This window comes from Meles meles, chromosome 10 (assembly GCF_922984935.1).
Source record: "Meles meles chromosome 10, mMelMel3.1 paternal haplotype, whole genome shotgun sequence".
Classification (NCBI taxonomy): Eukaryota; Metazoa; Chordata; class Mammalia; order Carnivora; family Mustelidae; genus Meles; species Meles meles.
In genome coordinates, this window is record NC_060075.1 from 43,882,478 (window position 1) to 43,908,967 (window position 26,490).

Genomic DNA, 26,490 nt, shown 5'->3' on the forward strand with positions numbered 1-26,490 from the left:
GTCATGATCTCAGGGTCCTGGGATAGAGTTCCATATTAGGCTCTCTGCTCAGCAGGGAGCCTGCTTCCCCCCTTCTCTCTCTCTGCCTGCCTCTCTGCCTACTTGTGATCTCTCTCTGTCAAATAAATAAATAAAATCTTTAAAAAAAAAAAAGATTTGCTTTGGTGTTTGTACTTTGAACTACACATCAAGAAAATGCCACTGAGCTCCCATTACCACTTTGGTCTAAGTGGGCATATATTTAGCTCCTACTCCCCTAACCATGGACCCACTCTACATTCTCAACTCTAACGCTTGGAGATAGACTGTAGAAGACAAACACACACACACACACACACACACACACACACCCTATAATTAAAAAAATAAGTTTGTTGAGTAGACAAAATCTCAAAGAACTGAGTCCTTGAGGATCCCTAAACCCCTGGAAGCAATTCTTCTTCTAATTCCTCCACCTGTGCAGAGGTTCCCCAGGTGTTGTCCCCAACCCCCAGCATCACCTGGCAACTTGTTACAAATGCACATGAGGCCCCGCCCTGGACCCATGAAATGATTCTGAAACCTGCTAAAGTTTGAGAGCAATGACCCCATATATAAGAGGTGTATAAAAACTAATAAAGAAATGAATGATGAATAAGTGAACGCTTCAGCTTTACTGAACCACTGCTCAGAATAACCTGTTCCAGTTAATGGCTAAAAGACACTATGGTGTGTCCCTTCCATTGTCTGATGGATGTGGGGCATGAACTATAATGACTTGGCTGAGGCCTTTGCCTCCTGACTCACGGTCCACACCCTTCATCATTTATGATGCCGCACCATGGAACACCATGGAATAGCCTTCTCTTAGCTGCTGTACCAGGCTCTTGCTGGCCTCCACAGCTTCGAACATGCAAACTCCTTTGGCTAGTACCCCTCACTCCTCTTTTAGTGCAGTGAAACCCTACATATGTTTTTGGTTTCAGTTTAGGAAGTCACCTCCTCCAGGAAGTCACCCCCTGGCAGATTTCAATAGCACCCTGTACATCTTCTTTCAAAAATGCATCCCTCCCTGTCTACAGTCCTGTTTGCTTGCCTTGCTTACTCACTAGCCTACTCTGCAAGCTCTGTGAACCAGAGGACTCATTTATCTTGTTCACCATCCTATCTCCAGCACCTTGAACAGCGCCCAGTGAATTATTTAATCGATCAACGGTGACTATAAAATCATCTATGTTTTTTTACAATAGACAATATATATCTATTTTAATTTATTATTTATTGATTTCATTGACTCCCAGACATGAATAATTGAATATAAACCTAGAAAAGAGGACTGTGGATATATAAAAAAAATAATTCATTATTTTCTTCTTTAACTAAACTGCCCCTCGGTCTTTTTGTTTTTCCCACCACATACACACTTCTGAATTTATTTGCATGCACACTGCCCCCTCCAAAAGCCTGTGTGTGAAAGCCTGCTACACCTTTTATTTGCCAGGTCAGAAGAAAAGTAAGATCGAATATTAGATTTCCATGTAAATAGAGAACAGTATGTAGGAGGATACATGAATGCAAAACATTATCTCTTACTGTGTATTTGCAAACTTTTCATTGATTTTAATCTTTGCCAACTTGATGGTAACGCCAAAGATTCCTGGAGGGCCGTCAGACCCAGTACAGCCCTGCGGTCTGGACTGAAGCCCAGTTGCTGCTCCCAGAACATACGAGGGCATGACACCTTTGAGAAGCCCATGATGCAGCCAGGACATCAGCTAATTTCAGAAGATTCTGCACCTGTCCCTATGGTTTCATTGAGCCACATGGATGTACTTACGACACATCAAAGTTCCAACCCATCTATATGTGGCCTGATGGAAACCTGAGGACACCTGTCTCCAGGTTCTCTTGATCCGGAGTTCAGGCCCCCAACTGTATATCCTGATTTTCCAAGGACAACCTGAAACAACAGGGCTCAGGCCTGCCCTCATGAAGGGCACAATATCTTGCTGGTGATGCAGCCAGCAGAAGTTGACTCCTTGTTCATTCCATCTAGGCTTTACAGCGGAAACCTCACCCAGCCTCATGAGCAACCTGTTGCTCTATTTCATAATGAAAAACACTGCAAGTTCAGAGGTGCTAGATACCTTGCCCATGACCACTGTCACTTATTTTCCAACTTGTTCCAGAAAGGATTAAATCCACTTATAAAACTCCATGTAGAATGAAATAAAATGAAATGGTAAATGAGGAATACCAGAAAGATAAAAATGAAGCCAGAATTGGGATTAACTGAAAAAATAAGATCCTCGCCCTGAAGTTCTGTACACTTGGTTAAAATGAATCACAAACTTTCTCTGAGCTGTCTGCTAACCACGGGCAGAAGGGGGTAAAATAAATATAGTCCGTGTCTTAAAGTACTTTTCTCATAGGAATAAGACTTGGGCCTTTTTTCAGAACCTTTAAATACCTAGTTTGCAAACAGTATTAACAAACATTATTTCCTACATCGAAACAAAAAAGAAAGAAGCGAAGGAAATAGATCAAGGAGAAGCTCTAAGAAGACATGAGTTACTAAGATCTAAATTTCAAACAGAGCTTAGGAGTCCCACCCCTAGCCTAGGTCTCCTGGAACGATGCTAAGTGCAATTAATACCCCAGTAATAACCTTGAATCACCATATGAAGGTTAAATTATGCTCAATACTCTTAAAGAAGGCAAAGAATCTTGGTATGAAGAAAGTCAGAATTTGGCATACTCTTCTTCTCCTACACTCTGTATTGTTCTAAGAAGAACAAAACAAGACACATGAACATGAACTCGTTCCATTCTCAGTCTGTACCCTCACTGGGGATGAGTCCAACTTCTCTTGAGGTTCACATGTAAGTACTCATCTAAGAGAATCCATTGTCCCCTTTTCACCTCCCTTCTGGGTCAGTACCATCAGGTGAAATAATTTGCAAAGAGCACACTGCGAAAACCTTAATGAATTCCCAACCAGCTTTTGGTTTTGTGTGCTTTGTTTTTTTTTTAAGAAAAAACCCATTTCCATGCAAGATATGAAGAAGTTCTTCCAGACGAGTCTAGAAAATAAAACTGAAACATTTTTTCAGGTTCTGGAACCAGGTTAAATAGATTATACTGAAGGTAAACTACACACATGACATGTTTCTAGTTCAGTAATGAAACAATATTAATAATAAAACAGCCACTGACTAACCATTTGCCGTATCCCAGGCCTGGAGTGAATATCCATGTGGAGTGCCTCTTGCAAGCTTCCTAGCAAACCTTCACAGCAATCTGGCAGGTGCTCCCACCACCCTCTCCAACACAGGGCAGCCAGGGCCTCTGCAGGTGAACCAACCTGCTCAACAGCACACAAGTTAGAAATAGAGGAGTTCAGAAATTGATGCAGCTTCCAGTGGGCCTGATAACTATGCCACACCCATTTTGTACCACTCTATCCATCACTTATTGAAAAATCTTTCTGGGATGCCTGGGTGGCTCAGTCGGTTAGGCATCTGCCTTCAGCTCAGGTCATGATCACGGGGTCCTGGGATCGAGCCCCCCCTGCTTCTCCCTCTTCCTCTGCCTGCCGCTGCCCCTGCTTGTGCACACACTCTCTCTCTCTGACAAATAAATATATAAAATCTTCTTCTAAAAATGTTTCTTTGTTTATTCATTTTTTTCCCTATTTAGGCAACCAACATGTATTTTTTGAACCTGAGAAAACATTTCTACTCCATGTTCCTTCTTAGGTGTTGGGTACACAATAATGACAAAAAAACAGGAGCTTCAAGGAACTTATGGTTTGGTAGTGATAAGGTTTTTTTAAAATGACACTTACAATACATCTGTTAAATCTACAATGAGAAGGGAAGTACAGATGGCTATAGGACCACAGAGGAGGGACAGGGAGTCCACAATTGGGGAGTCAGATCAAACTATATAAAATAGGAAAGTCTGAAACAGTTAAAAAAAAAGTGTTCATAATGTACTTTCTGTCAGTATTTAAGAAACAGTATCCAAAGATGAGTCAAAATTGATTTCTACATATAGTAGTTGTGTATTGCTGTGCAACAAGTTTACTGGCTTACACAACAAATTAAGTGGCTTTAAAAAACACACATTTACTATCTCAGTTTCTCTAGATCTGGAGTTCAGACAAGGACTCTGTTCAGCATCTCACAAGGATGTGATCAAGGTGCTGGCTGGAGCCGCTGCCTCATCTGGGCCTCAAATGGAAAAGGATGAGCTTCCAAACTCATGTGGTTGTTGGCAGCATAACCAACGCTTCTTTCTTCCCCTGACAAGTGTGTGTGTTTTTTTTAATTACTTAATTTATTTTTAATTAAAGTATAGTTGACATACAATATTATATTAGTTTCAGGCTACAGCACAGAATCAACTTTTCTAGACATTGCAAAGTGTTCACCATGATGGGTCTAGTTACCATCTGTCACCATACAAAGCTATGACAATATTCCGGATTATACTACTTATGCTGTACTTTTCGTCCCCATGATTTATTTATCCTACTTTGGGATATTTACCTGAAGAAAACAAAAACACTAATCCAAAAAGATATCTCAAGTACTATTTACAAGAGTCAAGATACAGAAGCAACCTAAGTATCCATCAATAGATGAATAGATAAGGAAGATACACCATCTATCTGTCCGTCTGTCTGTCTGTCTATCTATCTATCTATGTAGCTATGCAATGGAATATCAATCAGCCATAAAAAAGAATGAGATCTTGCCATTTGTGACAACATGGTTGGACCTAGAAGGCATTATGCAAAGCAAAATAAGTCAGAGAAAGACAAATACCATACGGTTTAGCTTATATGTGGAATCTAAAAATCAAAACCAACCAACCAACAAAATGAAACAGAGACAGACTTATAGATACAGAAAACAAACTGGTGGTTGCAGAAGGGGAGAAGCTTGGGGGAAAGGTGGGATAGTGGAAGGGGATTAAGAGTTACAAACTCTCATCACTTTCTAGAAGTGTGAGTCATGGCAGCCTCCTTTCTGGTCTTCAAACTGGCCACAGCCTTCCCAGCATCAGGGCCTGTGCCCTTCCCCCTGCCCTGCCTGGGCTCCTCACCAGTCCTTCCCACCTGCCATGGACTCTACTCAAAGGAGAGCTCCTCGTGCAGCTTCTTCCTGTGACCTAATTCAATGTTGGCCTCCCCCAGCCCGCCCTATCTCCTCCATTCCTCTCACGGTTGGCGGTGACCTTGTTTCTTATTTATAGTTGTCTGCCCACACTAGTCTCTGGGTCCTCTGAGGGAAAAGCTTTGGTCTCTCTTGTTCAGTCCTGAATCGCCAACCTATAACAGTATCTGAGCACAGCAGGTACTCTGCTGAAAGTTGTAAAAGGAAGAAATTAAATAACTGATGAAATCTTCTTCCAAACATCATGGCAGAGCAGGATATTTGAAAAAGCTAAATGGACAGTGAGAGACTCTGAGAGCAGACACGGACACCCCGGTCAGGCTGGCTGCTCAGGCTCCATGGGCAGACCCCAAGGAGTCCCCTCATCTCTCAGTGCCCCACCTAGCTCAACAGGGAAATAAAGAAAACACTACCCACACCAGCCTTGCTCTCATGGATGGAGGAGGCCTTAAACTCATAAACAATGGAACTATAAGGAAGCTCCAGCAGACAACTGAGAAGTAATCAAGACATCCCCTAAGCAGCCAAGAGAGGTGCTACAAAATAATTAGTGTTTTACCCGTGACAATGACACTCATTCAAATGTGTTCAAAAGCCTCATTTAATTGCATCCCAGAACGTAATTTTCTGAGGAGAAACACTGCAGGATTCCAGGAAGTTTATGCTGAAAATAAACTCAAAGCTAAAATTAAAATCAAACAGAAATTAGATTTAACCTTGAGCCAGACATGTTGTACAGTGAAGAATTCACCTTGCCCAAAGTCTGGCTCTGGACTTTGACTCCCAGGGTGGTGATCTCTAGGCCCCTTGAAGGTCTTGATTGGCGGGAGTGTTGTTTTTTTCCCTGGGGGCTTTGGATACCAGCCACTCTAACAATGTGATTTATGATGGAGGCTTTGGGTCACATCGCAAAAGTCCCAACTTCCAGAGGAACTAGATACTAGAGGCACCAGCATGAGCTCTGGGAGGAGCTGGAGAGCAGAAGTCAGCCATGCGGGTAGCAGGTGGTAGGCCCAGTAAAATCCTTGGACGTCAAAGGTTCATATGAACTTCCCTGATTGGAAACTCCCTGTGAAGAGTGAATGTTGCAGCACAGAGGCCAAGAGGCATTAATGCCAGTGCATGACTCTATAGGAAATGACAGCAGAGGCTCATGCTTGGATGAAAGTCTCCTAGACTCTGCCCTATGTCTCTTCTGATCTTAATCTGTAACCTTTCCCTATAACAAACTATAACCATGATTATAACAGCGTTTGGTGAGTTCTGTTAGTCCTTCTAGCAAATTATTGACCCTAAAGGTGACTTGGGGAATACCTTCAAACTGGTGGGGTCTAAGGCGAGGGTTGTCTCTTATGGACTGTGCTCTCTCCACCTTCATAGTTGGCCAGCTGTACAGTTGGCCCAAAGTCTCCTCAGCAGGTAACCTACCTGCTAAGATAGGTACTGTTTTTCTTTACTTCTTTGCTAAAGGATTCTGTTTCTCTTTTCGATATGAAAATTTAAACATGAGATGATTTTAGACTTGGATACACTGATGTCCCAAGCAACTCTGGACCTTTCTAAGTGTGCTCAAGTTTTGTTGTTTTTTTGTTCCCCCCCCCCCCCGGTTGGTTCCAAGAAAATTGGACTAACTAGGAAGGGCCTTTCTGAACTGAAATCCAGGCACTTTGAAGGCCATTGAAAATCTTTATTTTGGGTTATATTGGTGGAGCAAACAGGAAAGAATCTACCTGTGGCTGACCTGGAAAAGAACAGATGTAAGGTGGAGGGAAAACCACAACAAGGCTTAGGTTCCAACCTGTCAGAAGGCTCAGGTCCAGCAACAAGGCAGAAGGGGCGTGACTCCTCGGGGAGAAGACTGAGGGGTGCCAGGGCACAGGGTCAGCTGGCCACAGCAAGATTACCCCATTGGAGGTCAGTTGTTGTGCTTTTATAAGAGCAGCCTAATTCAAAGTCCTAAGACCAACTGAGAGAGATGAACACAGAAATGTCTATGGATCAAAACACTGCATTAAGAAGATGGCAAGGCCAAATCCTAGCTGAGAGATTAAAGAGGAGCTGGGAGGTCCAAGTGGCTTTCTTTTTAAAAAATAGTTTATTTTATTTTATTTATTAGAGAGAGAGATAGCGAAAGAGGCATGAGTGGGGAGGAGAGGGAGAAGTAGGCTCCCCACTAAGCAGAGAGCCCAATGTGGGACTCAATCCCAGGACCCTGGAATCATGACCTGAGCTGCAGGCAGACGCTAAACTGACTGAGCCACCCAGGTACCCCTCCAAGTGGCTTTCAAGTGAGTTGTGAGTAGGCAGAGGTAGTGGTGAGCTCCGGAGCCAGTCACAGCAATGGGTTCACACAGTAAGAAGGGCTGACATTTGGAACATGGAAAGTGGACCAGAGGCCCTGCCTGCCCTGACCCATCTATTCCCTGATAGCACAGAAAAGCATGCACACTCTGACTATAAGTGCATAACTGAGTGTGGAAATAAAGACCTAAAATGGACTTGGAATTAAGGGAAGTAGAAATCATAGATCAGAGAGGATAAAAATGGGAGAGAGGCTAGCAAGGGAGCTGAGAAACATTTCCTTCCAGGGGTGACTTCCCAGGGTGATGCTGGGTGAAACACAAAAGGGTAGAAAAGACATCTCTCATTCCCCAGTGAACCTAAAACTCAATGCTGGAGAGCTGATGGCAGTGCAACAGAGTGTATGTTAAATAATGATAAACACAACCGGCATATCTAAGAAACCAAAGAAAAAAGCACTTACAGTGGCTTGGGATGAGACTTTAGCAGTACCTTCAGCTTAAATCAGTGTAGAAAATGAGGGCATCCAGGAAGGGAATGACATGGACCCAGAGGCAGGAACGCACATTGTATATTTAGATACAGTCAAAGGAGCAGCCTAGGGCAGAAGTTAGAGAGAGAGAGCGAGAGCGTGCACTAATGACTAGGGAAAACAGTTTAACCTTTAAGGGTGGACTTGTAAGGGCTGATGGCTGATAGGTGGTATAACTGAGGTGTCTACTGCCACCTGGTGTCAGCATACCTTATTGATAGATTCAGAGTGACTAATGTTCCTAAACGCTTAGTGTGCCAAAAGAAAAATAAAAAGAAAGGCCTATAATAATCACACTTTAAAATGAATATCTCATTTGATTTAGGGTCCTGGTTCTAATGGTAATTTGAGACAAGTTATTAAAAGAAGCAAACAGAAATGTTCCCAGCATGTTCTTCTCTGAAGCAAGGGAAGATTGAGTTGATTTTAATTACAGAATTGTAGTTAGTTTTATATGACTTTTTCACACACAAACAGACACGCAGAGCCTGTACTTCTTGCCTGATCTCTTCTCTTGTTTTATAATAAATGATTAGTTTCCTTCATAGGAAAACACGAAGTGGGTCATCCCCCAAGTCTGTGATCTTCTCCTGGAAGGAAGCCACGGTCAGTCCCCGGACGCCAGTGTATCCAGCACCATGGTACGATGGAAGTTCCAGCGTTCTCCTGTGCTACTCCCACCGCCTACCTCCCGGTACCTCTGCAGGAAGGACACATCTGTGAATCCTCTGGCAATCCTTCAATTCCTTACAGCTGTACAAACCACAGCATGGGAAAAAAAAGAACATTTCCTAGACTGGGACTCCCCAGACACTTTCCCAAACTGAACAAGTGAACAGAGTTTTTGCTCTGGTGAATTATACCCCATTAAGGAGAGCAGAGGAGGAAAACAGTCCTGAGACGACTGTGATCTGTAAGTGCCTGGGCTTTGCGGCAGTTCACAGGCATTTTCCTGACTTCTCTGAAATGTGGGCCTGCCCTGACTTCAGAGCCCTGCTGTGCCGGCAGGTTACACTTTGTTGTAACTATTCTGTTTGGGCTTTGGGTCTGCATGACGGAGAAAGTCCACTGCTGATGTTTCATCCGCAGCGATGAGGTCTTCTCTTTCCCCAGTTTGACCCACACAGCCCAGCTCGCCTCCTGGCTTCTCCTTGCCCAGGGCTACCTGAAGCTTCTCATCAGTGTGGCCCAAGACAGCAAGTGGGGAGCAGATTTGATGCTGGTTGCCAAGGATTTTGAGGGAAACTTTGGGGTGCATTGGGCGGAGGGCGTCTGCCTATTCCTCCTGGATGTCTCGGCTGGCATCAGGAACACGGATAGAGAGGGCAACATGAGGCCAGGAAAGTAAGGTGAACATGAGACATGAGAAGAGAGGCATGAACATACTCGACATATTTCCCTCGGGGGAGCCTGTGCATGAATCCAAATAGAATTCAAATGAATTCACATCAATTTTTCCACAGTACACTACCCCCTAGCTACTAGGAATTTCTCTGTAACATACCAGTAAAGGAGAATGTAAAACATTATTAAAGGAAATTATCTAATTTAAAGACAATTAGCAACTCTAGGACTTAAGACACATTATCAACACAGCCAGCTAAAATTTTTATGTGATTCATAATTAAATTATCTTGCACCTAAACATATTCAATTACTGAACTAAACCAAATTATGCTGCTCACAAAGGTTAAATTAATATTTAATTAAACATTACATTTTTATGCCAAATGAGGCCATGATGGGTAGAACTGATTTGTGAAGAAAATCAGAAAAACCAAAAAAGTTTCCCAAAAGAGACAACAAAAATCCTGGCTAATTTCTTATTCATCTGCAAAGTTTTTAGAGTTTTTAGACAATAGACAGTTTACTATTTAAAATGTTGGACTAGACAAAAGACCAACATAAGACAAGAGTTTTAAATCCTAGACCTCTCAAAAGTAAACTCCTACTCAGAGAAATGAAAATTATGATTTTCACTTTGTAAGAATAGCTATCTCATATTTATAATAGAATTTTCCCTGTGGAATTTATCACATGAGTAACATTTCCTCAAAGAAATTATCTTCTTTGTTCTCTCCCTTCTCCATGTCACAAAAACAGTGATGCTTGGAAGGCTGCCTTTGTAGCCATGTGACCTGATTCTCTGTCCTTACAGGAAACACTCATATTTCTTTAGAGGGTGAAGGGAAAATGCAAGGAATCAAATCCATACACAATTTATGTGTATGACTTTTCACGATATCAAGGCAAATCCTTGATTCATAAATAAGGTCACAGCTCCAGTCATGTCTATGTTTTCAGATTCATCTTAGAAATTCCACCAATGACATAAAATTTATAGGCAAAAATTTACATGGGTGAAATATCATATGATTTCTATTTTCTTCTTTATTCACTTTAATATTTGTCATACAACGAACATATATATTACTCTTATAAGACAAAACACACGTTTTTAAAAGGATCAAAATGGAGTCCTGTCTTCTACTATCTCACTATATAAGAAACAGTTCATTTTTAAATTGTTCCAATTTAGTCACCAATAAGAAACAGTTCATTTTTAAATTGTTCCATGGAGTTATCAGTGAGAATCTATCTAATCGATTCTTTATGATATGAGCAAGAGAAGTGATCGCCAATCAGAAAGACAAGTAGCTGAGCTGAGGACGAGATTCTCTGGGGAAAGGAAGGGACACAGGATAAAAGCCACTGTGCCAGCACTGGCTGTCTCCCATGTACAACATGGCACTGTCTGTTGACCTCAGTCCTTGGAGGAGCTACCCCACCAGGCAGTTACTGTCATACCCATTCTACAGGTGAAGAATCTGAACCTCAGCTGCCACCAGGGCCACATAGCTGGAGAGTGGCAGAGCTGAGATTAGGTCCAACTTGCTATCACCCAACATATTCTTTGTCCATTGTTTCCTAAAGCCTCTCTAAGATTTGGTCCTCCCAGGAGATCCCCTGGGAACAAAATTACCTTCCCATGTTGACCTTGTTCATTTTCTTTTTCCTCCCACACGGATGCTTGAAAGAAAGGAAGAAACCCAAGATCTCCCTAACATTGGCCAGCCTCACTTGAAAAGGCACAGAGACACACTCTTGGTTGGGGCATGAGATCATCAGCAGGCTGTGCGACAAGCAGGACTCTCCAGCTCCACTCTCCTGAGCTCCTTTGCCTCTTCCGGGAAGGGGTGACTGGCCATGGGAGGGTGCTCTGCCACCAGCCCATGCACAGCAAACGTGAGCTCACCTGACACCACAACCAGCGCTCCGGTCCTCATCACAGAGATCCCGGGAACATTCTCCTAAACGCCCCAGACTCTGCACATCAAGCCCCTAACACAAATAAGCACGGCCGTTGGGCTGCTGTGGCAACGGCAGCAACTTCCAAGGGCGGAAGGCGAGCATCTGCGTGTCCACCTCACCATTCCGCCTCTCTGTTCGTGTCTATATCATTTCTCACGACTTCTGCCAAGGTGCTCATCAGATTCCTGTTTGCAGTCCAAGGATCATGAGAGGAAATAAATCGCCACAGAGAAAAAGAAACAGAAATTTGCAAAAAGGGACTAATCTCTGCAGGCCTGCTCTCCAGTTCCTGTTTTCAAAATACTCCTTCAAAATGGGATAAAAATCAAAGGTGTAGACTGTTGGGGCACTGGGAGAAGCGCAGCCTTTCCTATCCATGTTAGACAGAGAAGGGTCCAATTCAAACCCGCAAATGGGGCAGAGGAGCTTCCAAACAAGTCTTTATACTTGTTCACCATTTCATTTAATTAATAGAAGAAACTACAGCAGCCATCAATTAATCACAGAGCACTTGCTATGTACAGGCACTGGGCTGAGCACATACACTGACATTCATAATCTCACTAAATTTGAATTACAACTCTCTAAGGCAGCTTCTTTTATTATCCCCACTTCACAGATAAGCAAACTGAGGTTTAGAGAGCTTAAATAATTGTTCAAGGTTGTAAAGCTGGGCTGGACTTTTAGCCCCGGAAGACCACAAAGCTCTTAATTGCTATGCTCTACTGCTCCGCCTCAGACCTTCGAGTGATAGGTATTTAGATTCCAAATGAAGCCTGGTTTGTTTGTCCAGCTGTTTAACTCACTCCCAAGTCTTACATTAAGATCCTTCAATTTCAGTAGACAAGGGTGGGGTCGATCTGGGGGGTGGTACAGGAAGGAGGAAGAAGGGAACCCAGAGAATTCAAATTTATAACAGGAAAATGGCTTGAAAGAGCTAAACGTAGGAGCTGGAGCCAAATGGTTTGGCAGATGCAGCCACGTTCAGGGGTGCGTGATGACAGGGACAGTCCTTTTTCCACTCCACTTTGAGCTGCCTTTATAGAATTTTATCTTTTATGTCCAAAGATCAAATAAAAAAAGATCACATTTAACGAGGACTAGGGGAAATAAACTGGTGGCAATTAAAGAGTAAAAATAACTTCTCTGTGGCCTCAGACCACAGGAGCTTTCTCATTTTAAGAGGCACAGGCAAATCACTTCAACAAGGCCTTTTGGGCTGCGTCGTCTCATGTTTCCTCCCACACCCGCGGTGGTTAAAGTTATAGACAGTCATAGCTCTTGAACCCATGGAATTGTGTAATAAATGGAAGTACAGCCAGGTCAGACTCATCAATTCACAAATGCAACCTTGCAGCATGGAAGAAAAGATTATGGAATCCATTTTCTCAATGATAGACTTTCCTTCTTCCATCTTTGAGCCTTTTTTCTACTCTCCTCTGACTTTGGATGCAAAGTCTGAGAGTTGGCCAAGACCCAAGGGATTCTCATTTCACTGCCTTGTTTTCTACCTGCAGATTGGTTTGGGGCTAGACCTGAACTCTTCCTCAGGCTTCAAATAACCAAGCTTACTCAAATGCCCAGAGGCAGCCAGAGTTATCTGTGATTCCCACCTCTGCTCTTTTGCCCTATACCATTGCTGTGCAGACAGAATTTGGGAAGCACTCCTCAACCTTAGAGTCAAGCCAACACCTAGAAAAATCACTAGCTTCCCAGTGAGCCTGCAGACACACAAAAAAACAGAGTGACATCTAGGAGATAACTCTGAAATACTCCCTGCAGTTTCTTAATTTGGTATATAATGTGGGACTGAGTCAAGATAAGATCTGTCTCCAACACAAGAAAGAAGAAGTGTTTACCATGTGCCCTGGGTGCCCTTGTTTGTATGCCAAGAAATTTCAAACACTCTGTTTCAAGGTTGAGTCAATCCTTGGTCTCTAACCAAAACCCATCCTCCAAAGCACTGTACCTACCGGTAGAAAGTGGCATAGTCCACAGTTGAGTGGCAGGTCTGAAACTCCCAGGATTTGAGTTTCTGGCATTCTCGATGAGCTCGGAGCTTTACCTTCACTGTCCCTTGACACAGTTCAGGCACTGGTTTTCTCTGAGGTCTGTTGCAGAACTCATTGGACTCTACTCTCCAGGATTCAGCAAAGTCATCCACATCAAACTTGAAGTTTCCATCTCCACCAATTAAATCATCACGCTTATGTCCATTATAGTTGCCACAAAGACCGCAGAGCTTGCCCTTGAGATGGGGGGCAGCCATGACTTCAACAAAACTGTCTCCATCCCAGGATATTTCCAAACCTAGAGGAAAAGGAAAAGAAAAGAGGATCAACAACACTTAAATCCACCAATAATTCCCAAGCACATGTATCCTTACATAGTACAAATGACTAACCTCTAACAAGGAACAGTAAGGGTCTATCCAAATTCTTGGTTACTGTTTAATCTCACCATATTAAATGTTGTGTTATAGTACATGAAACACTTTTGGAGGCTCAGAATTTTAAAACTGTATAAAGTTGGTCCTTAAATATGATACCTTACATACCCTTGTTTAACTTGTAGAGTACCACTTATTGACCATGCTCCTCTTAGGGTTATAGTTTTGCCCTATTCTATAGTAATTGTGTTGGACCAACTTGTGCTTTCATGTACCCAATGATAAGTAAAATGTGGAAATGGAAAGATAACAAAGATGATGATTTTTTAAAATTTTTTCTTAATCCAAAACCCCACATGTAATTATACTAAATGTCAAGTACTAAATTATCTGTTACAGTGAAATTATTAAAGTAAAAATATTCAGCTTCTAAAAAGATCCTCTTCAAACAAAAACACTGGTATAGAAATGTGTGAAATGAAAACATTTGCCTCCTCATTATTTTACAGACATCCCTGAGAGAAGGATAGGTATTTAATCACCGTTTCCTAGGGTTGAGGTGCTGTGGAAACCTTCCAACCTTCACAGCCCTGAGCTTATCATAAACTTCAACATTTGAGGAGGCACTGGAGGCTACCAGGCCATGGGGAAAAATTCCTCATGTGCTAGAAAGAATCAGCAGGACAAAACGACCTTGTTCACCAAGATTTCCAAAATAGTCTTTGCTCCAGAAGGTAGAGAACATAGGCTCCTCTTGGTTTGCTGAACTGACCATCTAAAATATTAGAGGCTTTGTCTATAAACATTCATTTTTTTTTCAGATAGGTGGCCCAACACTTCAAGATCCATCAACCTATGACCCCACTGAATAGTGACATTTCTGTGTCACTTATAGGACAGCTAGGTTATCCTGTCATACATCAAAGATCAGTCTGACTAGGTCAAGAGGAAATGCTCTCATGTACATCCTGATATTGTGTGTATAGATGCTGTCCATTAGATAAAGGTGAGGACTTTATGAAAAGCATTTTCAGACTCAAACCAGAGCAAAAGACACACTCTCCTGGTCCCAGTTTTTCTTTATGTCTCAAATGTGTGTTGGAAGCTTTTCTTACTGCTTTCCTGATAACACCCTGGCAGTGCCTGAGTTTCCAGAGAATGGGTGAAGTAGGTACCAGTTCGATGACACGAACACCAGGAGAATATCTACAACAAGTTGTATGTGCATTTCTGCCCTGGGACTTCACCTCATTCACTGTCACTGTCTCCTAAGAGTGACAAGCCAAAGGAAAAAGTCCCCTTTTTAACAGAAAAAGAGAAAATCTTCCCATTTGTGTTTTTAAATCTTACCCTCTTGGGGTTTCTAACAAACTCTAGTCTTTCATTTAGCCTGTTCTGAGCTTCTGAAAAGAGCAACATGACTTTCCTCCTAGAAGACCTTGCAAGATTAGGCTGGTGAGAAAATGTCCAGAAGATGTTCAGAAGTTGGGGGATGAGGCAGTGATGGGAAAGTAGAAAGTGGTGGTGAAGGAGAGAATGGATCTTGTCTGGATATAAAAATTGGCATAAGACAAAATCAGAGTGATGCAAGATCAGTAAGAAATGCCCAGAAGTAGGATTCTAAAGCCAATATTCCTTAAGTCTGAACATGATCCAAGAGGAGAGAAGGCTAGCCAAATAGCATTCCTGTGAGTAGGCCACACAACTGCCACAAGAAAGAGTTACAAATCCACTTTAGGGAGTTACTGATAGAATAAACTAGTGGTCTAAAGCTGGGTTTCCCAAGAAATAAACAGAAAGGCCCATAAGGAAATCACTGCATGGTCAATGAAAGGAATGGAAGCATTCTTGGTCCAAGGCAAATGATAAAGAAGATTTCTTGGTTTGGAGAAGGAGCTGGATTCAGAAAAGCAATTAAATAGAGTTGGGTAAAGAAACAAGAAAGAAGGTCGTAAGAAAATCTCTTTAGAGAGAGCTAAACCAAGAAACAGACTCTTAACTGTAGAGAATAAACTGATGGTTACCAGAGGACAGGGGGTGGGGAGAGGGAGTTTAAATGGGTGATGGGGATTAAGGAGGGCACTGTGATGAGCACTGAGTATTGTAAGTGAGGAATCACTAAATACTACAATGGAAACTAACATTACACTGTATGTCAACTAACTGGAATTTAAATAGAAACTTGAAAGAAAAAAAAGTCTCTCTTAGGAGTAATTTGGTGAAGAGAGTAGAGCAAGAGGACAAGGTGATCAGAGAAAGGACATACTGAGAACATCCACACACTGGACTGACCTCCTTGATGGATCTCTGTGAGACAATGGCATCACCTCTGACAACCACAACTCTCTTATAAAGTGATTTATATTTCTTCATACCCCACCATCTAACACATTATCTAGTACATAGTATATACTCACTAAATGAATCAATTACCCTGTAAATTGACACAACGAATCTGCAAAGCCAAAGAAATTGTGAATTTCATGCTAGTCAAGACATTGAAATAACAATTTTGAAAAAAGACAAGCAAACTATAATATGATTTGTAATACACTCTCTAAGGTATAGAAGAAACATGACCTCAGAAGCCTGTAGCTAGGCAGCTGCCCAGCAAGAGAAATGAGGGAAGAAAATCAATTCCATATAACATTCTAAGTTTAAGAGCATACTTCCAGAGACTTTCCATGTTGCAAAATTTTCCAAACTGCAAATCTCTTTCCTAGACAGTAGGCAAATACTATTCTTCCAAATGCCACTATGGTTGAGAATTTATATCCAAAGGAGTTCCAACATCATTATTGACAATGATACAACAAATCTGAGACTTTGGGCAACTGAGTTTGTCAGAAATCAACTCACAGAGAACAAGCCAATGATTACGTTCTTTTCAGGCAACGGACTGGTGGTCCATGCAGGTTTGGGAAGATGAAGACCCACTGTTTTTAGTAAACTCTTTTCAAAACTCTTAACTTCTCAGTCATTCAAAAAAAGAAAAGAAAAACACACACACACACACACACACAAGGTCCCCACAGTAAGGGAATACTTGGTAATCCACTCTTTCTTCCTCCTCTTTTCCTTGTTATTAAGAGTATTTTCAAGTGCCCAATACTAAGTTTCATATTGTATAGGGATGACTTACCCAACTCTAGATACCTTTGTCTATTGCTGTACCATACACATATGTGTTTGCATGATTGTCATTACCCTCTACATGAGTAAGATCCATGCAAAGTAAATTACAATAGTGACAGGCAAAATAACGAGTAAGTTGTAATTGAAAAAACTGCTCTTCCAAGAGATATTTAAAATTGGCATCTTATGAAATGAAAACATTGTGGTAGGGGCTGGGGTTAGCCCTTTCTACAGCTGGGATGAGTTTCCCCGTTCCTCTGCATGGGAAATTAGGTAGAAATAACTGGCAGAGTCAGAAGGCCAAAGCCAAAGCACATGTCCCATCTGGGGGTGTAAGCAGCAGCCACATTCTTTCCACTGCAGGAAGCACCTTCCAATTATCCCTTCTCACCAGTGAATGTTTTACCAACTTGTTTTTTACCCTTCAAATGTATAGCCAGGCTCCAGACCACTAGTTTTTTGGGCAGGGAGAAGGAGGGAGAAGGAAGTCGTTGTTCTTTTGTTGTCATTTTTGTTTTGCTTTGTTTTGTTATTTTGTGGTTCTCCTTGTTGCTTTTGCTGGTGTTTCCTTAAAAGACAGAGGAGGTACAAAATCCATACACAAATCCATATGATGCTTTAAAATGGATGGTTTTTCTGTTCAGATTTTATACCAAAGGAAAAAAGAATAAAAAAAGTATGTGTAGTCTCTAGGTTCATAAAGTACAGAACTGTACCAAAGTAAAATAAAAAAACCCACACTCCCACATGTTAATGCCTTCGGGTGGATCTGACGTAACTCTCTCAGGTAGAGTTGATGAAGGGAACAGATGGCAGAAAGGAAATATTTTTAAATTATTCACTAACTGCCAAGAGTTGGGGTCGGAGCGTGATGGGGGTGAGCAGAGCTTTCTCCAGCTACTAAGCCTGCTCCGTGCCCTCTGTACCACCCCTGTTGTTATTAGGTAAGCAACTACAGCCTAATCCCACCATGTGGCAAGCCACCTGCGCTCCTCTGCCAAACGATTCCCTCCTGAAGTGCTGAGTTCAGAAACCACAGCGGCAAAGAGTCATTCCTCCCCATTTCCCATCCTCCAGCTGCAGGCTTGATTTAAGCTATTTTGAAGAAAGGACCCTTTGAGCATACAAGTTTATGAAATTAAAAAGATAATCTATGGGAGAAGAACACTCCAAGGATATACTGTGATACTTTAAATGGACAATCAATAGGTGATAAAAAGAAAATATCCCTCAAGGGTAGTACAAACTGAGATTGGTTTTGGGAGAAGACCTGTGTCCGGAAATGGAATCATTTCATTCCAAGGATAATCTCAAAGCAAGTTTAGAGCCCAGAGGAATACAGTTCTTCCCTAGGAAACAGAAAGTTTATGCTATGGGAAATTGTTCAGCTGGGTATTCTGGGCATCACATAACTTACTTGCATTGTGGGGAAAAAAGGAAAGGAAATTGTAAAATCAAGTTCAAGGCCGAGAAGAGTTAAATTCACTAATCTAATTATGGTGTTTATGATCTAGTATTATTTTCTCAGCAGCCTCAACCTTTCACTCATTTTTACGATGTGGAATCCTGACAAGAGGACACTTATTCCATAAGGTTTTGCCAGCTATGGGCAGAACAGAAGTGAAGCTCCTAGACTGTTAGCAGTCTTCCAGTGTCCAGGATCCCTTCGGAAGTTGGGCTGGGGTCGGCCAATAATTTCCATATCAGTAAAATCCATTGTGTTCCTCTGGGATGCAAAGAGATCGGCAAGGTCCTTCTAATTAGCGCTCTGTAATAATGACTCATCTTGTGCACAACTGACAGGGAGCCACAAACTGTTGCCCTCTTTAAAGAAATGAGCTGAGGCCAACATCTACAGAGTGACACGTCATTTGAATAAAACAACAGGTGTCTGAATTTGAAGAGGACTAATCCCTCTAAAATTGAATAAATAGAGCTCTTCACACCTGCCACTTTCAAAGTGAAGTTGGGAGTCCTTCTCCCTTTATAGAATGCTCCAATACATTAATATTTAACTTTTTCTCACCAAAACCATTTTATGCTCTCTAAATAAAAGCTCCCTGGGCTTCACCTTGGCTTCCTGCCTTTGTTTAGCTAAGCTGGCATTCCATAAACTTGGATCAATTTGTCAAATGTATTTTGGCTTGAACTGAAATAATTAACAGCACTCTGAAGGTACAGCAGAGAACAGTCTCTAGAGTTCCTCACAAGGGCCTGCTCTATCAAATCTTTCCCTTTTGGATCCTTATTATCTAAAGGAACTAGAATGTAATTGATGCTTTTACACTGTTACATTTTTGTCAATATAAAAAGCAAGAAGTATGTTGATTTCCTCAACTGTCACGCTGGCAGAAATAGCATTCACCAGGAGAACATGCAGTTCAGTATCAAATTGACAAACAATATGGCAGTGGAAGGAATCAGACATGACATAACTGAAGGTGTAAACGAGCTGAATTCATTCTTTCGGGCTGATATCGAAGGGCAGACTTCTGCTTCTAAGGAGCCTCTTTAGGTAGCTCACAAGAATGTGAGCTTTCATTGAGCCCCTAGGAGTAACCTCCTAGCAGCTATGAACAGTTTGGAGTAGGGAGAATGTGTCAGTCTATGGAGGGGAAATACGGAGTCCAGTAGGTGGCAGGCAACGGGATGCTGAGAAAGGGGAGTGGCAAGCCGGTCCATGGACCCAAGGCTGGGGAAGCATCCTCAGAGGTCCCTAAGCTTCCTCCAGCAGAGCCAATGGTTCTAGCCATCCACTAACTCAACAAGCACCTTCCCCAGGGTCAAGAATGGACAGGATTGCTGGTCATTTGGCTATGTACACTCCTACCTGCACACCCACACATTTGTGGTTTAGGTTTGAGGACTCCCCCGCTTCTGGGACAGACGCTAACTAAGAAAACAGTCTTTCTCACAGATGTGAAACTGCACATTACTGGCTGAGCTGGGAGAAACTGACAATTCAAACTGGACATCAAGGGCCTACCATTGTAACAAAACACAAGAAAGGGGAGGTTATTTGGAGAACACAAATGCTATTCTGGACGAGGAAGTCAGCAGATTGCAAGACTGCTGTGAGTGGCACTGGACGGCAAGGCTCCACGGTGTGCAAATTTCTCCCGCTCTTTTGTGCCATCTTGGACGTGTCCCCTCGGAACCCAGTGAGCGGGCAGGAGGCCACGCCTGCAGTCCCAACACTGGGCCGCCTCCGGGTTGTCCTCCGCAGAAGAAGCAGAGCGCTCCAGTGGTGTGGCTGTGCGGGCTGGTGAGGCAGAGGGGAGAGCCAGAGGGACACAGAAGCCCACCTGCTTTGGTTGTCACTTTCAAGAGGTAGCCATCCAGGTCGATGTGGAACTGCGGCGCCTGGCAGGGCAGCGCGATGCGTGAGCCATTCCAGCGCACGGTCAGGTGCTGCTGGAGGCTGACGGTGCTGGCGCCCAGCACCAGGTCCACCGACTTGGTCCAAGAGAAGGAGCGGGTCCTGCGTGCGTCGTTCTTCACCAGCACCTGAAAGGGCGAGGCAGGGGAGGAGCAGTCTTTTGTCAAAACGTACTGACACGTCCCCTGAAAGTTAAATGTCCGTCCGTCAAAAGTGTTGTAGTGGGGATCTCCGAATACCGTGCAAACGCCGGGCTCTGCGGATGAGTGAGAGATAAAAGCAGGTCATAAACTGAGCGCAGGATTCAGAAAGACATCAGAGGTCCCTGCAATATTAACCTGGATGGGGGCACCTGCCAGGCAAGGGAGGGCCTTAGCAGAGATGCACTGGTGGAAATCAACTTAAAACAAAAAACATGTTTGATTGTTTTAAAAGTCTGTGCCAAACGTCCTAGGACGGGCAATACTTTGGGTGCTCTTATGCTGAAAAGTTATTCATAACTCTTCCAAAGTTTTAAGCCATCTCTATTTTGGAGCCTTGATATGCCTCTATGGTCTTATTTTAAGGGCTAGAGAAATGAAACTAAGATAATTTCGCAAACAGAACTGACCTTACTTCATAACCCATATAAACAAAAACCAAAAATGAATAAAAGGCAACAACATAAATGACAATACAGGAAAACAATAGTATTATTTCCATTTAACAGATATAAAAAATGTGGAAATACGGTATTCTCAGTGTTACTAATTTTTTTAAGGTATTATATTCAATACGTATTTACTAAGGACAAATAAATAGAATTGCCAAATAGACACATATCTAATAACATTAGGAAATAAAGTAGTGATAAAATCAATAGTCTCTATGTTTTTCACATGTGCAAGATTCCTATATTTTGCTCTGTTTATCAAAATCCAAGATTGGATAGAAATAAATCATAAAACCCATCATTTAATAAATTTAAGAAATTCCAAAGCATTCATCACTTCAAAGTACCATTCATTCAAATATTTGTAAAACCCAGGCAAAGTTTGACACTGGGAGCACCACAAAGATTGCTATAGAAAATTAAATATTTCTTTTTTTTAAATTACATTTAGCAATGATTTGTCCTCCATGTTAATATATTTTATCTATTTTCAGGGGGGGCATGAACAACCAGAAAATGAGGAATTTAGTTAGATAAAGGAGCTCACATGATAAAAGAGCTATAATAAAAAGATCAATTTCCAGTCATCACCAGCACAGGTTCAGAACATGAAACGACCCTATCAGCAACTGCTCAGAACATTTAAGAGAAGAATTAAAGGATGTGCCAACTGATCTGATAGGACCAGTGAGATCCAAGGCAAACATGTGTTTTTAATTTCTAAAGTGTTTGGAGAATAATGTTGTTTTATGTTATGATATATTATGTCATTTTATATGTCAAGTACATTTGACTCCATTAAAATCACATGTATTTGGAATTTGGTAAATTAATTACTTGTTTTAAGCTTTCCTCGTCAATATCTGATAGAGACTCAAGATACAGTTCTTGGTGTGTAGGGTAGTTTCAATGAGCAAATGCTTTAAGGAATATGCAAAGGCACTACTTGGGGTAAGAGAGTGGAAGAAATGGGAGGGGGAGAGAAGTTCTGAGAGCTTAGCCACAAATTGTATTTTGCCCTCCATTTCTATTCCCTTCTTGTCCTTCTCTTGATTGTTTTTTCCTTGTGATTCCAATTATACTCAGTTTGTTGCTTCACATAGGACCTCACCTCCAACTTTCTAATCTTATATCCACCCCCAACGAGGATTCCCATCTATCTAACCACCCCATAATGTAAGTGCCAGTCATTTCTCCATGTGATTGCTTTCAAAATTGTCCTATCACACATTTCGCTCACAGTCTAACAAAAGGAATCTTTCCCTGGCATGCAAATGGTATTTGTTTGGTTGACAAGGGGGCAAAGCAGTTCTTTGGGACACACTGAATGGCATCAGAAAAATTATAGTTCTGAATTAATACTATAATGTGCCAGAAAAAGACTATTAACATGATCATCAGATGCAGAAGGGCTTTTTCAGAGTTCTTAATTCTGCATACTCAAGAAAATCCAAAATCTATCAAGGCTTTTGAGCTTTGAGCTTGAAACAGATGGACCTCAGCCTGGAAAGGGCAAGGCATTAATGAAGGAGCTGAGATACTCCTGAATAAATCTCCTCTCAGCTGGGATTAGGAACAGGGAATGCCTACACCTTCTGCCCAGAGTCTGAAGTGGCAATCTTCCCCTTGTACCAAGGATAATCCATGGCTTCTCCTGATTTTCTGACAACAACTGCATCCAAATTATCATTAACAAAACCAGTAATAGTTAGTTAGCACTTACCAAGAATTCATTACCTCCCTTAGCACTGTTCTATAAGCCTACTGTTCCTGGATACATCATTAGAAAATGGATATTTCGACTGTCTTAAAATTAAACAAATAGCTAAGCACTTGGTAGTAAATGCATAAAATAAACTATTACCTAGTCATTGAAAAAGTGTATGAATAATGTTTGTGACTGAGGAAGCACTTATGACATATTAAGTGAAAAATAGGAAACAAAATTCTGCCTACAGGATAATCTTTTTTTAAAGATTTATTTATCTATTTGAGAGAGATAGCATGTGTGGAGGAAGAGAGAGAGAGAGAAAACTCCCCGTTGAGCAGGGAGCCTGACACAAGACTCAATCTCATGACCCAAAGATCATGACCTGAGCCAAAACTGAGAGTCAGACCCTCAGCCAACTGAGCCACCCAGGCACTCCTGTCTATCAGATAATCTTAACTGTTTTAAAATAAATACACAAATACACACCCCAAAATTGTCAATTTCTTGGTGGAAGAAACATGAGTGATTCTTTTTCTTCTTACTTTTGCTTTTCTGTTGTTTTTGTTGTTGTGGTTTTGTTCTTAAAAGTCAAAATGTGAGGGGCGCCTGGGTGGCTCAGTGGGTTAAGCCTCTGCCTTTGGCTCAGGTCATGATCTCAGGGTCTTGGGATCGAGCCCCACATCAGGATCTCTGCTCAGTGGGAAGCCTGCTTCCCCCTCTCTCTGCCTGCCTCTCTGCCTACTTGTGATCTCTGTCTGTCAAATAAATGAACAAAATCTTAAAAAAAAAAAAAGAGTCAAAATGTGAGCACCTATAGATAAGGCCAGTTATATGACCAAGAAAATCCTCAAAGAAGCAAGAGAAAATACACTGCCTACAGTGGCCCTGGGGAAGCCTGAGCTTACTCATAGCTGGGCAGAAAGCAATGAAGGACATCCAGGGAGACCAGGGTAGGGAAATCACATGTAACAGGGCTGCCAGCGAAGATATTTTGCAAGAGGCCCTAACTTGTGGAAGAGAGAGGTTTGGAGATCAGAATGATTTTTCTCTGTAACAGCAAGATAGAAGAAGCCAACAAAATTTCATGACTAGGAAGATGCTTGAGAATTATGTGTTATACTTGGGGACATTTATATCATGAGCTAAAATAATTTTGAAACCTTGGCCCTTTTTCCTGGCACCTCAAGTTCCCTGTGCCAGATCCTGCAGGAACAGTGAACACACGCACTGGAGAAATGGCTTGAAGTGAAAATCTCAGGGTCACGCAGATCTGCCTAGCTGGAAAGGAAAAGAGCTAGAGAATACTTAAGGGACACAAAAGAATGTTGTAAGCTCGTGTGTGTGTGTGTGTGTATGCACGCGCGTGCGCCTTTTTCCAGTAGACCCAGTGAAATGAGCTGCAGTCCAAAATGTCCAGATGTCCGGTCACACTCTTCTGGAAAGCTTGGAATGATAGTCAGAACTAGACAAATGGACCGTTCTATAACTAATTTTGTTTGAGTATGTATAAGTCAGAGGATAGAGAGAAAAATTCCAATTTACAAGTAGTGGTACGTTTTTTCATAGTCCTTTAAATCAAATCATCAAATGCCATTTTTGTTTTGGTTTGTTTTCCTTATGTGTACACAATGTCTAAGCACAGAAAAAAATTAGAAGCATAAAAACCCAAATATTAAGAACAGTAATTTTTCTCTTAAGTAATGGAATTAAGTGTGACATATATTTTTCTTTCATTGTTTATGTGTATTTTTATTATTATGTACATTACATTTTATTATTTACAATGTTTAGGTATACTTTAAGAATACGAATATTTGTCTTAAAAAATGAAAAACAGTGGACTAAAACACAGTGGTTTGATGTTATATACTTTAATAAGACCACTATGAGAATTAAGAGAGTCAGGATGCTTCTAAAAATGTAATTCTGATATTTTTCTCCTAACCTCATCAGGTACATGTATTTCTGCCATGAGTATTTATTTTAATGAAATGCCTTCCTTCTGAGAGCAGTGATTATTTCCAAAACATCTTTCAAAGAAAATTAAGGGAAAATTATACAATTCCACGTTATAAAGAAAATAAGAGAAATCAAACAGACTCCTAACCCCCACCCCCAAAACACAACCAAACAACAACAGAAGAAGAAAAGTATCGTTCATGGTTCTGTGACCAAGAAATAACCACTGTTTACAATTCGGGGCTGGGTGTGTGTGCGCGCATGTGTGTGCGCGTGTGCGTGTATGTGCACATGTGTTGTGTGTAGTTTAACACAGTTAAGATTATCTTGTACATGAAATTTTATTTCCTCTTCACTTAATATGTCATAAGACATCCCCCATCATTAAAATCACTTTGAAAAATAGAAAACGACTTCCGTCCTCAGTCTTTTACTTCTACAAAGAGGATGGTCTCTCCTACTCATAGTACCACAGCACCGCACAGATCAGCTCAGGTCTGGAAATGTTCTAACCACGAGAAAGTCTATCAAATTAAAAAAAAAACACAGCTTTAAACTTTTCTCAACACAAATCACAGGAAAAGGTCCTGTGGGACTCTGGGTCACTGGGCCATGCAGGGAACCCCAGGTGGGTAAGATTCGCAATGATGTGCCAAGTTTGAGTCAAGAACCAGGAAAGGCTGGGATTGGACACACTGCCCTTAATACAAGCCCTGATGCTGCCCCTGCACGTGACGTAAGCCTCTGACATAAAAAGGCTATGAGTGCCCCAGCAGGGACTGATCTTCTCCATGCAGTAGGCTCTGGCCACATGTAGAGGTGTCCCTGATAGCTGTTGCCCTGTGGGACTTGAGGGCCAAGAGATGCTCCACTATGTGGCACCTGGATTCCTAGAAGATTTTGCATTTTTGTCTCCTTAAGTAAAAATTTAATCTAACTTTACTGTGTGAATGGGTGGGGGGGGCAGAAGAGGGGTTATGGGTCTCTTTCCACCAATCTATAATTAACCAGATCTACATATCTACAAATCTACAATGAAAAACTCATTTTTTAAAAAGTTGAGTGGCGATACCATTAAGAATGTAAATTTCTTCTCACATATTTTCCATATAGTCACCAACTCCAAACAGAAGAGCAAAGAAAGCAGCCCCTACCTTCAAGATCTAATCTAAAATAAATCTAACTCCAATGTCATGGCTGATTTAGGACCTCCCCAACTGAGCCCAATGCTACCCTATCTCTCACCTTTGCTCCTGGGGGAGGGGAGAGATGCATGCACCTGTCCCACACTTCACAGTTTCCAGTGCATGGATCCTTCACCTCCTGGTTCAAAAGCCAACTCCCCATAGCACCTTCCCAATGTCTCAGCCAAGGACATTTCTCTTCCCTCAAAATCCCAAAGGCAAAACTGACCACAGAGCTCAAATTGTCTGGGACAGTCTATTTCAAACACTCTATGCCATAGACACATGATGTTTTTCAGTTTGAGGGTTAAAAATATTATCTCCAAACCCATCACAGGCTTATGACAAATCAACTTCCTCCCTAACTTGTAGTTAGAATGTATCCTTAACTCCTAAACCAGGCTTTAAATCCTTATATGTAAACTTTGCTCTCAGTGCCCGGCACTCTGCCCCGTAAATTGGAGGTATATACATATATATTACATGGATTCATCTTTGCATTACTCACAGCGATGCCCGTTCTCCCACATATGAAGTATCTATAAATATTTGTTGAGTGAATGGGTTAATTAATTAAAGAATACGTTTTAGTAGAAAAAAATCCCCACACTAAACTCACTAAAAGAGATAGCTAATGACTAGCAGACAGCAAGTTATCAAAAAGATTTCTTACTTAATCAGTTAACTAATTGGAGAATTAATTAATGCTCTCAGAAAAAGGAATTAAGGCTGCAGATGAAATTAAGGTTGCTCATCAGCTGACCTGGAGATGGG

At 41.6% G+C, this 26,490-nt stretch overlaps 1 protein-coding gene across 4 annotated transcripts in view; it reads right to left on the reverse strand.

Moving 5' to 3' along the window:
* BMPER (BMP binding endothelial regulator) overlaps positions 1 to 26,490 on the reverse strand; it is a 253,349-nt gene that overhangs the window by 60,652 nt on the left and 166,207 nt on the right. For 3 of the 4 annotated variants that reach the window (XM_046021646.1, XM_046021645.1, XM_046021648.1), the window contains exons 12-13: positions 20,137 to 20,466; positions 13,281 to 13,617 (exon numbers count right to left, since the gene is read on the reverse strand). In XM_046021646.1, the coding sequence (XP_045877602.1) occupies positions 13,281 to 13,617; positions 20,137 to 20,466 (667 nt within the window). Of the gene's footprint in view, positions 1 to 8,640; positions 8,696 to 13,280; positions 13,618 to 20,136; positions 20,467 to 26,490 lie in introns of those variants that run through there. The other variant, XM_046021647.1, reaches the window with a different exon arrangement.